Consider the following 14,674-nt stretch of genomic DNA (forward strand, 5'->3'; position numbering starts at 1 on the left):
ATGATACTATTTGTATTTCCTTTTCAATATATGTACAGCACATTTACCGATTTTCGTTCCACTTGGATAACTCTTTTTTGGTGCATCACTTTTCGTGTTATAGACTTTAAAATGAACAAAAATCTCTTGATTCTTATTGCATAAACCAATTTAATTGAAACTCGTAATTTGTGGATGGAAAATCAAAAATCTCAATAGTATAAACACTGTATCATCCCTTGGGTGAAAAAAAAATTCAAACTGTAAAAATATTTCATTGATTCTAAATAATGCTTTACCTCATCCATATTCTCAAAGCACATGTGAAGAAAGTGGGAAATTTAAAATTTCCTTTTGACCTTCTAATGTGACAAGTATACTTCAGTCAATAGACCACACAGTCATTGCATATTTAAGGCATTTTAACAGGTCGAAACTATTTTTAAAAGATGTTTTTAGATGTTGATAAAAAAGCTTTACAGAATCTTATAAAGGCAGTGATTTAAAAAAAAAAAAAAAAAAAAAAAAAAAGGTGTTTACAAAGTTACAGACATGAAGGGCAGTGTCAGAAGTATTCCATTAGACACAACACTGAAAGTTAAGAAAAATTAAATGAATTCTACATGATGAAATTATGGCAGAAGGTTTTCTAAATGATGGCAATACTTTGAAAACTATTTCAGAGATCCCAAGAAACTAAAAAGTTAAACCTGGCTTTTCAATGATAATCTTAGACATTAAATAATTAACAATGAAATTACTGACTATTTAAATTTAGACTAAGCAAATGATGATGATATAGAATATCATATAATGGTATGATAAGCAAAAAAATAAAATTATCTTGCCTTCCAAGTAATCACAGTAAATACATATTCATTCGACAGGAGTTAAAAAAATACAGCTAAACTACATGGATATGTTATAATGTCACATAACTGAAATTCTATAATTTAATATGTGTATATAATATTCAGGAATTTAAAAATGTTGAAAAACAATGAATACATACATATCTCTGTTAATATGCATAGGAATAGCTTGCAGTACAATTTGAGGACCCATACTCTGTATTGCTATCCCTATGGCTTTTTCCAGTTCAGTGACATAGGGAAATTTATAACTGTCATGCATATCAGCAAGAGACTGAAGACACTATAAATTAAAATACAAATATAAAAATTTAAATTGTGAAGAAAGCACATTAAAATATGTTTTTAGAAAACAAGAGCATTTTTTAAAATTAAATAGCTTTTGAAATTATGAAGAATTATAAAGGAAAAAGAAATATTTTTATATGAAGCAGCAAAAAGGCAGAAAAGAGGTTAAAAATTAAATTAAATTTACCTTTAGCATCACTGTGTAACAATGCTTTCCCATAACCTGGAAAAAAATATTTTCCACATTAGTATCAATTAAATAATATCAGATATTTGAACTGCAACACAACTGTTTAAAAAGACACTATTTTTGTAACAGTTAAAATGGTTTTGGTACTTTTTAAATGCATTTCCAAAAAATGCTATTTAGTGTGAAGATAATAAAATCAAAATTATGCATTATCAAAAAAGCCAAAATGTTAGATAAAAAATAACAAAAGCATGTCTGCAGGCAAAATGGCGCTGATAAATGAATAAAAAATATTTTTTCAACTAAGCTAAATAAATTCCATCATTAATTTCAGAGCAAAAAACTAAGAAATAATTAAAATACTTGAAAACGTCTCACACAGCTTTATGATGGATGATAAAGTTGGCATTTTTTCCTTTTAATTTCAGCTCTAAGTACAGTTTTGATAAACAATATTTTCCTTATTTTAAAATATATCAAACAAAAGGAACATTTCATGCAATTATCATGAATAAAATTTAAAACCTGAAAAAATGATGTGAGAACATTAAGAACATGTGCCCATGCTTTGTGATATTGATAGCTCATTGCACTTTCCACATGATAAAACATTTTATGCATAGGATTGTTCACAGGATCTTCCAGTAAGAATTCTTGAAAAACTTCACTGTCAGGATCAATGCATTTGTGTAAAAGATTCTAGAGATAGAAAAGAAATACTCATTTAGTTTAGCATTTTGTTTTTCAAAATTAAAATCATATATTAATTCTACCATAAACTACCTACAGATAATAATAGTATTAATACACAAAACAATACAATAACCAATCTAATTATTAAAAAAATTAACAATCACCTTTAAAGTAGAAGCTATAATAACCATAACCTCTTCCTCATCATTTTGCCAACACTTCACAACAACAGAATAGAATTTGGCCAAATGAGATATACATAGCTTTTTATCAAGACTGTAATAAAAAATAATTAATTCCATCAATCAAAAATGAAACGACAAATTTTTTAATTCTGTTGTGCTGAATGTCATACGACTGACTTACCCAAATATATTAAGGAAAGCAACCTCCATCAACTGAAGCCAATTAATCAAAGACTGAGTTTCTTTCACATTTGGTTGATAGTCATATAATGCCTACAAAATTTATTTATTAATAGTTTTACATATAAACACAACCACATAATTTTTAATGAAACTGTAATAAAAGAAAATATGAGAAGACTTTTTACAAAAATTAAAAATGAATAATTTCTTACGCTTATAATGCGAGCATTTAAATCAACAGGAAGACTCTCCGGTTTGGGTACTGAACTGAAAAGACCTTGAAGAGTCCTTAAGCAGCTAGATGTCACCATCTTGAAAATTAAAATAAATAAATAAATAAAATTTATTAACAAAAATTAGCCAATATAAAAAAAATTAATACTGAAACAGTATAGAAATCAACACTAATATATTTTAAACATATTATATTATAGGCTTTAAAATAAATGAAATATCTTCCATTAACATAGTCCAGAATTACAAATAGTAAACTTAATGCTTAACATCTCTATGCTAGCCCAGAGACTTAATTAATAACGTATTCAAATACAGCTAAATTATTTGTTTCCTTTGTTTTCAAACAAAGACTATGATTGAATTTTCCTACAGCATCAACAGGACTCTGGAAATATATCCAATGTCTTAACCAGGCAAAATTCACTGGATTGAGCAGATTATGAAAATCTGAAAGCAAGCAGTTTAATGTAATAAAATGAGATCTTTCAAGCAATATTGTGCTGATTGCAAATGAAATCCAATTTAAGTCTGGCTCTTTTAAGCAGAACTCCATGGAGGAAATTCTAAGCTGGAGTTCAGGTTTGGGGAAGGCAGAAAAACCTGTGGCTCACTAAATTTCCTGGCACTCTGAAAGTAAAATATTTTTACTTAAATTTCTAAAGCCAAAAATTTTTCATGCTGGATTATTCAGTAAAATAATAAATGATGGAAAAAGTGACTTAAACAATTAAAACCATTTTTGCATCATTTCCACTATTCTGTTTTTCATCTCACAGTTTTCAAAGTTTTCCAAGTTATTGAGTAATGAATTTCAAAAGTTTTTCAAGTGATCGTTTTTACAGCATTTCATTTGTTCCTCATTTCACTTTTATCAACACAATTTTCTGAAATGATATACTAATACTACCTTGCATTTTCTAACAGATCCTGTTTTGGTAGTAAGATATTAATATATTTTATGAAAAACAGAGCAAGACATCTCCAGATCTTGATAAGGTATAGCATTATGAATAAATTTAAGAATGAAATCTCTCATATCTTATAAAACTACTTCTTTCTTTAAATAAAACATTTAAAAAAATTTCAAAATTAAAATTAAATTTTACTTCATAATAATTTTTTTTTGTACTTTTATTTCAAAACATTTTCAATTTTTACATCTTTAATACTTTACAGTGAAGTTTTACAATTTTTAAACATTTTGCAACAGAACATACATTTTACATTACTTAAAAGTTTACAGAATAAGTTTTTTTTAATAGATCACGTAGCAGCTTAACGCTCAACCTTACATTAGCGCCCTCTATTTATAAAGTTTGCAGAACACATTTAACATCACTTAGTTGGCAATGCTTCTCCACTTCCCAAATACAAATATAGGAAGTTAAAATTAAAACTTACTACTTACCTTTTTAGTATTTTTTAAGCATAATTAATGTATTTTTTATAGATAATGTCGTTTCTTTTGATTTATATGCATAATTCGTTTTGTTTTCTACTCTTATTTATTAATTTTTTAATTTTAATTCTAGTCTTTTAATTGCTAATTTCTCAAAATTCAACTTGTTTAAATTTCTTTTTTATCATTCACCACATTTGGTTTTGACCTTTACCCTTGTCTTACATGGATGAGGAAACACGAATTGAATGATTGAAGAGTTAGGTTTGAAGGCAACTTCCCCTTGATAAGTCTGCCTCCTCAACAATCATTCACTTATGCATTTTTATAAAAACATTTTTGGATTAAATAAATTTTGTAATTATATACTTATTTATTATTTTGATACTTTCCCTTGATTTATACATGTTCTCAGAATTTAAATGATATTGTAGATCAGTTTGCAACTATAATTAATCATTTATTTGTTTGCATTAAATTTCCTTAAATTTATTAACTTTAAATTAGCTTTTTATGAATAGAGAATGTTTGTTAAATTCAAATTTCATTCCTTGCAGCAATAGCGCAAGAGAATTATTTAAATTTAACTTTACTATTTATTCTTTTGAAACAAATCTAATCTGTATAATATATATAGGGAGTACAAATAAGTCTCTGACATTTGATAAAAAATGGCACCATCAGTAAATTATAATTAAAACTATCTGATGTAAAATGCCATATTGTAAGGTTGAACATCTGTTAAGGAAAAAACCTTGAAATATTAGCAATTTTGTATCAGTATCATATAATTTTTCGTGCAAAAATGTCAAGTTTTGATCCAAATGAGCATCATTTGTGGGGACTTTTGATTTACTTCTTTAATTTGACGATACTATAAAGAATTCATTTTGAATGTAGCAGTTTAGTTTAGTTAATGAATTTTTTAGAAATCTCAAGATATTATTGCCAAACTGAGTAGGAGTAAATAAATTTCTCTGCTGGATAAAATAGTACTAGTAGCATTTATTTATTATTTACTTGAATAAAGTGTTCCCCCTACACCCCCGCTTTCATGCATGTTAATTCAAAGCTATTTTTATAAACATAATAAACAGAATTTAATCTTTGCTATATTTATGAAATAGAATTCAAAGTAATCGCTATAAACATAATAAACAATGCAATCTTTGCAAAATTAATTAAATATAAGTTGAAAAATTGAAAGATATTTATAAAATAAGTTACAAGGAAATGCACAAATTTAAATGTACACAATATACATAAAAGGCCAGAATAGGAATTAATTAACTTACGTTCTTTTCTAGTGGGAGGATGAAGTCATGTCTGTTTTCTTACTCAGAAGGAGTGTGATATGCTATCCGATATGTAATGCGTAGCAGTGGGAACCCTTTGAATTATTAGTCAGTTAACCTTTGAGAAGCTATTTTTGGAAGGTGGAAGGGAAGTGGTTGCACCTTTGGTGAGTGTAAATGCGTTTGTTAAAATTTTGATATTATACTGACTAGTGAAAGCAAATTAGTTAATTTCTGGCTAATTGTCATTGCAAAACAAGGAAGAAAATAGTAATTTTCATTGCTAACAAGCTATTTAGCAGACTTAGAATATGAAATAAGCTCATTTTTTAGTAACAGCAAAAGTAATAAGAAAATACCAGAAAACAATTTTTTACATTATATACAATTATTTCTGTAATAATCTTATGTACAAATCCTCAAAATGATAGTCATCCAACTTACATGGCTTTTCAGGTTTAGGAACAAATTTTCATATCCCTATCAGTTAAATGATTTAGAGAGAGTATTTAATGTTTTCTCTTTTAAGACAATGATTAATAGAGACTCTTTTAAGAGAATGATTAGGTACTAGATTATTTTTGAGAATTTTAATAAGGAGCAGAATTTTGCATAGTAGATCTATTGTATTTGTGCAAATATCTTTAATATGTTGTATTTGATTTAAGATAGTACAGCCAAAAGTCTTTAATCTTTTCGGAACTTCAGCGATTCTGGATTATAGATAATCAGTTTAAAGTCTGGTAAGATGGCATGCAGAAATTATAAAATTAAAAATATGAAACCGTAATTTATGTAATAAAGAGCAATTATGATCTAAAGGGTATCAAAATTTACACAAAAAAAGCTTAATATTTATTTGTTTCCTTTATTAAACATTTCTTTCAACGCGTGCATGCATAAAGCATACATTACGCACAGTCGAAATTAGAAAATTGCACTTTGGAATGGTTAGAGAAACAAATGATACGCCTTTATCCATTTTTTGTAGCAATTCCACTTTTGTTTGATGGACATTGAAACATGCTTTTGCTTTGTAGATCCTTTGGCAGCTCCAGAATCGGAAACTCTTTTTGACGGAATCGAAAGTTCAAGCTTACAAAATAAGCCAGATCCAATTAGAAGATTAAGGAAAAACCCAATCTGCAAAATTAACTGAAATAGATAATTACATAATTTTAGCTTAGCTTATACAGTCCATTATACATTAAATGCGCATGTGTAAACGTATTATGCGCAAGCGCAGAAAGTTTGTAGCTTTGAAGTCTGGATTATAGATCATTCCGAATTACCGTAATTTCCGGAAGAAACGCCACGGCGTTTAGGTGCACTAAAAATAAAATATTTCCTATGATAGTCATTGTACAGAGTTTGGATGGCCTTGTCATTGTACATAGACTGGTGCTGTTCCCATGCAAAAGACCAAATCTAGAGGACGACCTTGCAAACTGGATAAAGGAGCAACGAGGAAAGGGAATGGCAATTTCGACTGTAAAAATTTGCTTACAAGCAAAATTTATAGCGAAATGAATGAACATAAATGATTTCAAAGGAGGTGTAGCAGATTTATGAAAAGAAAAAATATTTCTGTGCGTACTAGAACAACAGCCGGGCAACAATTACCAATGAACTGGCAGGATAAAAAGTCATCTTTTCTAAAATATGTGACAGCTATTATTGACAAAAAAAAAAACTTCTTCGGTCACAGATAATAAATATGGATGAAACGCCGTTAGCTTTCGACTCTCCTGCAAACAGAACTGTTGATGAAACTGGTGCAAAAACTGTATATGTGTTTATGACAGGGCATGAAAGAACATTATTTACATGTGTGTTAGCTTATTTACTTGTGCTGCAAACGGTGACAAGCTAAAGCCGATAATCATTTTTAAACGAAAGACTATTCCGAAGGGAGATTTTCCTAATGACGTAATTATTTGCGCAAACAAGAACGGCTAGATGTGCGAAACAATCATGCACGAGTGGCTACAAAAAGTTTGGCAGTGTCGTATGGGATCTTTTTTCCAACCAAAGGAGTTATTGATAATGGATTCCATGTGTGCTCATTTCTTTGAGTCTGTGAAAACCAGATGTTAAAAATTGTCTACGACCGAAGCAATAATTCCTGGTGGTTTGACAAAAATCTTACAACCATTAGATTTGTCAAGTAATAAATCCTTCAGAGCTGAAGTCCGAAATCGGTGGGAGTGTTGGATGAGTGAAGGATTGCATACATAAACCAAAAGCGGTAAAATGTGTAGAGCATCTTATGAAGAAATTGCAAAGTGGGCAGGAAGTGCATGGAAATCGGTAGAAACATCGTCAATAATAGCAGAGTTCAAAGAAGCTGAAATTATATCCTTAGATAAAGAGACTGTAAACCAAGAGGATAAATGCGACGATCTGGAAGACTTTGATCAGGATTTACTAAATCTTTTTAATTCAGACAGTGAAGAATCAGATTTTGATGGCTTCATATGATGTATAGTTTGCTGTAATTCGTAAATAAAATTTAAAATTTCTTTTTGTCATCCAAATTTAATATTTCGTTGTTGCAACATTTGTTGTATCATAAATTATAATACGACGTTTAGCTTAAGAGAGCTTCTCCTGACGCATGCGCCGTTCGCGTTTATCCGCGCGGTGATGAATGATGACGTAACTGTTTATTACGTATGTATGTATATGTATACTATTCTTACTTCTTCGCCCTTTTTTCTCTGCTGTATGCAACTATGTTTAAGTTAATCTCTGTCATTAAAAATGTTCATTGATATTACAATCTATTTAGGCTTATTTATTTCTTCAATGGTTATGGGCCCAGGAACGTTTCAACTGTGCTTAATTAGCAAAATACTTATTTTAAAATGAACATTTTGAAGTTTTCGAGCATTGAACTCTTAAGCCTAATTCAGTGCAAGAACTGTTACGTCTAATCAACGGTAAGAACTGATCAGCGTTCAGTTAAGCCTATTTTTATAGCGATCAATCTTGTTTTTATTTGGCTGTGAGAGACTGTATTACATTATGTCGCATTTGACTACTATAGATAAGCTCGGAAAAGATAATTTTGACAGTTGGAAATTACAAATAGAAGCAGTATTGATTAAAAACGACCATTGGGATTATGTGACCGGTAAAGTGCTAAAACCTGCTGAAGGAACTGAAGACAAAAAGAAATGGCTCCAAGCTGATCAAAAAGCTCGCGCAGATATAATTCTTGCTATTAATCCTAGTGAACTGTGTCATATAAAGCATTGTGTGACATCAAATGCTGTGTGGAATAAACTCAAAGCCGTATATGAATCGAAAGGACCTGCGAAGAAGGCTACATTATTAAAACAGCTTTTATTTAGAAAAATGGTGGAAAGTGAAACGATGTCTGAACATTTGAATAATTTCTTCGAAATAGTTGATAAGCTTAAACAAATGGAAATTGACATAGCTGATGATTTATTATCGATTCTTCTGCTCTACAGTATTCCAGAAAATTTTGAAAATTTTAGATGCGCCATCGAATCAAGAGATCAGTTACCTAGTCCCGAATCTTTGAAAATCAAAATGTTAGAAGAATGGGAAGCAAGAAAAGGGAAAACGTCTCAAGATTCACAGAATGCATACTATACTGATTATAAAAGAAGAAATCAAGAACAGAAGAAAAATGAAAAATAGAAGGTAAATTCAAACAAAAATTTTCCAGCTGAAAGAAATTTTCGAAACTTGAAGTGTAATTACTGCTCGAAAATTGGGCACAAGGCATCTGAATGCAGAAAGAAAATAGCTGATAGAAAATATGCGCAATCAAATAAGGGAAATCAAGGTTCTATGATGACTTCTCATTACGAAGAGCAGATTAGTTTAGCAGTAAACAATGCTTATCAGAAGACCTCATGGTGCTTAGATAGTGGCTGTACATCTCACATGTGCAATGACAGAAGGTTATTTTCAGAATTTCACCCTCGAACGAATTCAACCATAAAGTTAGCAGTTGACAAAACAGCAAAAATTACAGGAATTGGAACTGTCCTTATAACAGTACCTAACGGAAATAAGACAATTAAACTTACGCTCAAAAATGTGTTATGTGTTCCGGAATTAAAATGTAATTTGCTGTCAACATCTAAAGCTACTGCAAATCATCGTTTTCAGTGATTTTTACTGAACGACATGCTAGAATAATAGAACCAAATGGATCTATACTAGTGCAGGCTATTCGTCATGGTGATCTTTATTATATACATCCAAGCACTGAAACAGCTGCAATAGCACAGGTAAGTGATTTTGTATAGTGGCATCTAAAATTAGGTCATTTAAATGAGTCTGATTTGAAAAGACTTAAGTCTGATAACATGGTTAGAAATTTAAATTTTAATAACACTGAATCTCTAAAAGACTGCAAAGTCTGTATCAGAGGTAAACAAACTGTGCAACCTTTTCAAAAAAGAATCAAAATTTCAAAGTGATCAATTACTGAACTTGATTCACTCAGATTTATGTGGACCTATGAGAGTCCCATCCCATGCTGGTTCGCGTTATTTTGTTACTTTCATAGACGACAAATCGCGTTATGTCGAAGTCAGTTTTCTTAAAACTAAAGATGAAGTGAAAAATGCATTCATTAAATACAAAGCTGCGGTCGAAAATCGTCTAGGAAAGAAAATAAAAATCCTTCGGACTGATAACGGTCTCGAATATCGCGGAGAAGAATTTAATGAATATATTCAAGAATGCGGGATTAAACGAGAATTCTCTGCACCAATGACTCCTCAACAGAATTCGAGAGCTGAACGCATGAACAGAACTTTAACTGAAATGGCCAGATGTTTGTTGCTACAAAGTAATCTTCCCCAATCCTTTTGGGCTGAAGCCTTGAACTGTGCTGTTTATATTCGTAATCGTTGCCCGAATCGAAACCTGGGAGTAAACAAAACACCTTATGAATTATTTTTTGGCATCAAGCCAACTGTATCTCATTACAAAATATTCGGACAGAAATGTTCTGTACTTAATAAAAGGTCTAAAGGGAAATTCGATCCTCGTTCAGAAGAACATATATTTGTAGGATACTCAAATGAATCGAAAGCATACAGGCTGTGGAATAAAAATTCCAGAAAAATCGTTATAAGCCGAGATGTTAGATTCATTGATGAATTTGAAAACTGTATTAATTATGATAAAGATTTAGAAGTTTTATTTCTCGAAAATATTCCTGATAAAAAGAAGGAAGAACCTCTGAATGTAAATCAAATATCGGCTGATGAAATAACAGAAGACCCCTCAAATATGGCAGAAGCATCTGCTGAACCATCTGATAATGAAGATTCTGATTCCGAAGCACTACCTGAAATGCAGATTAAAAGGGGGGCAGGTCGTCCAAAAAAAGTCAAGACTGGGAAGCCAGGAAGACCAAAAAAGGAGTACCACAATATAAACATAGAAAAGGAAGAAGCACAAATTGCTGAAGAAGATACAAATCCGACATTAGAAGAAGCATTAAATGGAAGTTATGCTGAGGAATGGCATAAGGCTATGCAAATTGAGTATGAAGCACTTGTTAAAAATGGTGCATGGAAATTAGTAAAGCGACCACACAACAAAAAGGTAATAGGATGTCGCTGGGTTCTTAGAACGAAATATAATGCAGATGGAACAGTTCAAAAGAGAAAAGCTCGATTGGTTGCTAGAGGATTTGCACAGGAACCTGGAATTGATTTTAATGAAACCTTTGCTCCAGTAGCCAGAGCAAGTTCTATAAGAACTGTGATTGCATACAGTGCTGAACAAGACCTTATATTATATCAACTAGATTTTGTTATGGCTTATGTTAACGGAGATTTAAAAGAAGAAATTTTTATGGAACAAGCTAAAGGTTTTGAAGACCAAAATAATCCTGATTATGTGTATGCTTTGCAAAAGTCTCTTTATGGTTTGAAACAAAGTGGAAGACAGTGGTATGAAAAATTAGACAAAAAACTCAAAAACTTTGGATTACAACCATTACAATCAGATAAGTGTGTATACAGGATGAAAACATCTCAAGGTGAGTTAATTCTAATTTTATATGTTGATGACTTAATAATAGCAACAAATAGCTGTGATTTATATGCTGAACTTAAAGGTTATCTTTCTAAAGAATTTCATGTTAAAGATTTAGGCAAACTTCATTATTGTCTTGGAATAGAATTTAATCAAGATGTAAATAATAATTCTATTAGTTTATCTCAGCAGAAATATGTTGATAATATTCTACGAAGGTTTAATATGCAAGATGCAAAACCAGTAGCAACTCCTTTAGATCCTAGTGTAAAATTAAGTAAAGAAATGTGTCCTTCTGAAACTGAAAAGGAAGAAATGAACAATGTACCTTATCGCCGTCTAATTGGTTCGCTTATGTATCTTTCTGTGTTTACTAGGCCGGATATTACATATGCCGTCAGTCACCTGAGCCAATTTAATAACAATCCTGGAAAATTACACTGGTTGGCTGCAAAGCGCGTTCTTCGATACTTAAAAGGAACTAAAAATTATTGTTTAAAATTTCGAAAGACTGGAAAAGCACTTATTGGATATACCGATGCCGACTGGGCGTCTGACATTAATACTAGAAAATCGTATACAGGTTACCTATTCAAGCTAGCTGGAAATCCGATAACATGGGAATCACGAAAGCAACAAACTGTTGCATTATCAAATACTGAAGCAGAGTACATCAGTCTTTCAGAAAGTGCCAAAGAAGCAGTTTATTTACGTCGTTTTCTTAAAGAATTAAATTTTACTGCTGATTATCCAACCATTATATATTGTGATAATCAAGGTGCACAGAAGCTTATGAAAAATGCTGTTTATCACTCACGCACTAAACACATAGATATTAGACATAATTTCATTCGTGAAATTTATGAAAGAAATGAAATAGACGTTAAATATGTGCCAACAGAGAAAATGCCTGCAGATGTACTGACAAAAACATTGACTGCTTTGAAACATTCTAAGTGCTGTAAATTAATTGGAATAACTGTAAATGATTAATTGGAATAACTGTAAATGATTAATGTTTATTTTTTTTCAGCCGCCAAACGTCGAAAGGGGGATTGTTGTATCATAAATTATAATACGACGTTTAGCTTAAGAGAGCTTCTCCTGACGCATGCGCCGTTCGCGTTTATCCGCGCGGTGATGAATGATGACGTAACTGTTTACTACGTATGTATGTATATGTATACTATTCTTACTTCTTCGCCCTTTTTTCTCTGCTGTATGCAACTATGTTTAAGTTAATCTCTGTCATTAAAAATGTTCATTGATATTACAATCTATTTAGGCTTATTTATTTCTTCAACATTTTTTATAATATAGTCTGAGTATTACAAATATGGACTTCTTTAGTGGGTAAATATAAGTATATACGTGAAGGTAAATATATTTTTCACATTTCTTACCTTTAATTTATTTTTGAATTATGGTTTCATTTCATGCATTTTTCCTAACTGGTATGTCATATATCAGGACTTAGGTTGAGTTTTTGCATCTATACGGCCCACGACGATGTCACGTGCAATTTAATCTATTGCTGTGTTTACGCGTAATTTTAATGTTTTTCCCGCCATTTTTCTCGAGTGCGGCGTTTACGCTGATGCGGCCTTTCTTCCAGAAATTACAGTAAAGACTTTTGACTGTATTACTAATAACATTCTTGGAGATGTTGGAAGTCCAATTTATTAATTTGTTAGTATTGAAATTGAAGTCTCTTGTTTTGTCAAATAGAAGAAATTTTTTGTAGTTAATTATTTGAAGATCAAGATAGTCAATGATATTTTGCGAATGATTAGTTTTATTAAGAGTAAGGCAGCTTGGATAAACTCTGAGTTTTCAATCTTATAAAAATTATGAAATTTAAGATCATCTATATACCTGTAAGTGTGCGTGTAGTAATTTAAATCTTGTTATAAATTTTTTTGGAAGGTAAATTCTTTGATGAATAAAAAGATATTACAGATGGAAGTACTCGAATGTGCATCCACTGGGATACCTCTGACTAGCTTAAAAAGTCGATTTTGAAATTTAATATAGTTATGAAAAATGGTGCATTTTAGGTAGGCTTTCCATTTATTCATGTTCATAATTGTGAGCACAGCAGGAAAGAGTTGAGGCAGATCTAGTAGACTAGTACATATTTCTTCTAATGGAAGTGATGTATAAAGTTCTCAAAGTCATAGCAATTAATGCTTTGTATGCCGATAGACAAAATGGCATTAATGACAGGAGTGCGATTTTGGATGATCCAGCAATATTTATGATCAGCGTTACATGCGCTGAAAATAATTTTACAAATTCTTTTAAGCTGAAGTGGAAAATAATAGTCTATATTTTTTTTTTGTAGTTATTAGTGCCATTTGCTATGAATTTTGATAGTGTTTTATGGAATTTGGGAAGAGCATACAGGTTAGTAAATCTGTTGTACCTGGGATTTAATGAGATACTGAGTTTTTTATGAAAAGTTTTAATTCTGTTAATTATAGATGTTTCTGTATTTCACTTTAATTCATCTCACTAATTGGATTAAAACTCGACAAGTTTGACTTTAACTCAGATTACCAGTTTGGCATCGCTTCTTACTTGAGTAAAAGACAAAACACGTTTGCATTTTTTAATTATTGTTAATTGAACAGGAGTTGGTTTATTCCCCTTGAAAAGTCAACCAATATCCAATCAATGACGATAATTACTTTGTTTATTAATTTTCATTTTAAAAGTTTCCATTTATATTTTTTATGATTTAAATACAAGTTTCTTTAAAAATATTATTTTCAGGATTTAATTTTAATGCTTCTGGGTTACTTCATTCAGATATATTCTACTAACTTTATACTAGAAGATAATATAGTCAATATTACTTTAGTAAATATATGTAATATACCCACACAAAGTTTCAATACAATATACCACCAGAAGGGCTCTAAATTGGTCTGAGTAGGATCACTTTAACTAATCTGCACATGTAACAGTCAAAAAGCATACAAGATTTAGAATATCAAGTGAAAATATAACAGTTGTAAAACTATGTTGCAGTCAAAATAAGATCTCATATGAAATATACATTACAGTATGGTGGAGACTTTAAACAGTACTTATTGCAAATTTTTAAAATACTAAAAACTCTTTCCATTCTGGGGTGGAGGTTGGAGCTTCCACCCTGTATAAGTTTGACATTTCTGTACATACTGCATGAAAGCATTTTTCTAAGCAAAACTGTGACTGAAGATTTCTATTTATCAATTTTCATTTTTAGGCAAGAATTTTAAACTTATCATTTTCCTACAAAAGGCACTGCAGATTTTCTAAATTTAGAGCAT

At 30.7% G+C, this 14,674-nt stretch overlaps 1 protein-coding gene across 2 annotated transcripts in view; it reads right to left on the reverse strand.

The window, feature by feature from the left end:
- Positions 1–14,674, reverse strand: part of LOC118184747 (RRP12-like protein) — a 139,356-nt gene that overhangs the window by 75,017 nt on the left and 49,665 nt on the right. For both annotated transcript variants that reach the window (XM_085823674.1, XM_085823675.1), the window contains exons 9-14: positions 2,603–2,701; positions 2,389–2,480; positions 2,187–2,298; positions 1,855–2,028; positions 1,327–1,362; positions 992–1,134 (exon numbers count right to left, since the gene is read on the reverse strand). In XM_085823674.1, coding sequence (XP_085679800.1) covers positions 992–1,134; positions 1,327–1,362; positions 1,855–2,028; positions 2,187–2,298; positions 2,389–2,480; positions 2,603–2,701 — 656 coding nt within the window. The remainder of the gene's footprint in view (positions 1–991; positions 1,135–1,326; positions 1,363–1,854; positions 2,029–2,186; positions 2,299–2,388; positions 2,481–2,602; positions 2,702–14,674) is intronic.

The sequence above is a fragment of the Stegodyphus dumicola genome, chromosome 9 (assembly GCF_044657685.1).
Source record: "Stegodyphus dumicola isolate Sdum_Otavi_A_Nest chromosome 9, ASM4465768v1".
NCBI lineage: Eukaryota > Metazoa > Arthropoda > Arachnida > Araneae > Eresidae > Stegodyphus > Stegodyphus dumicola.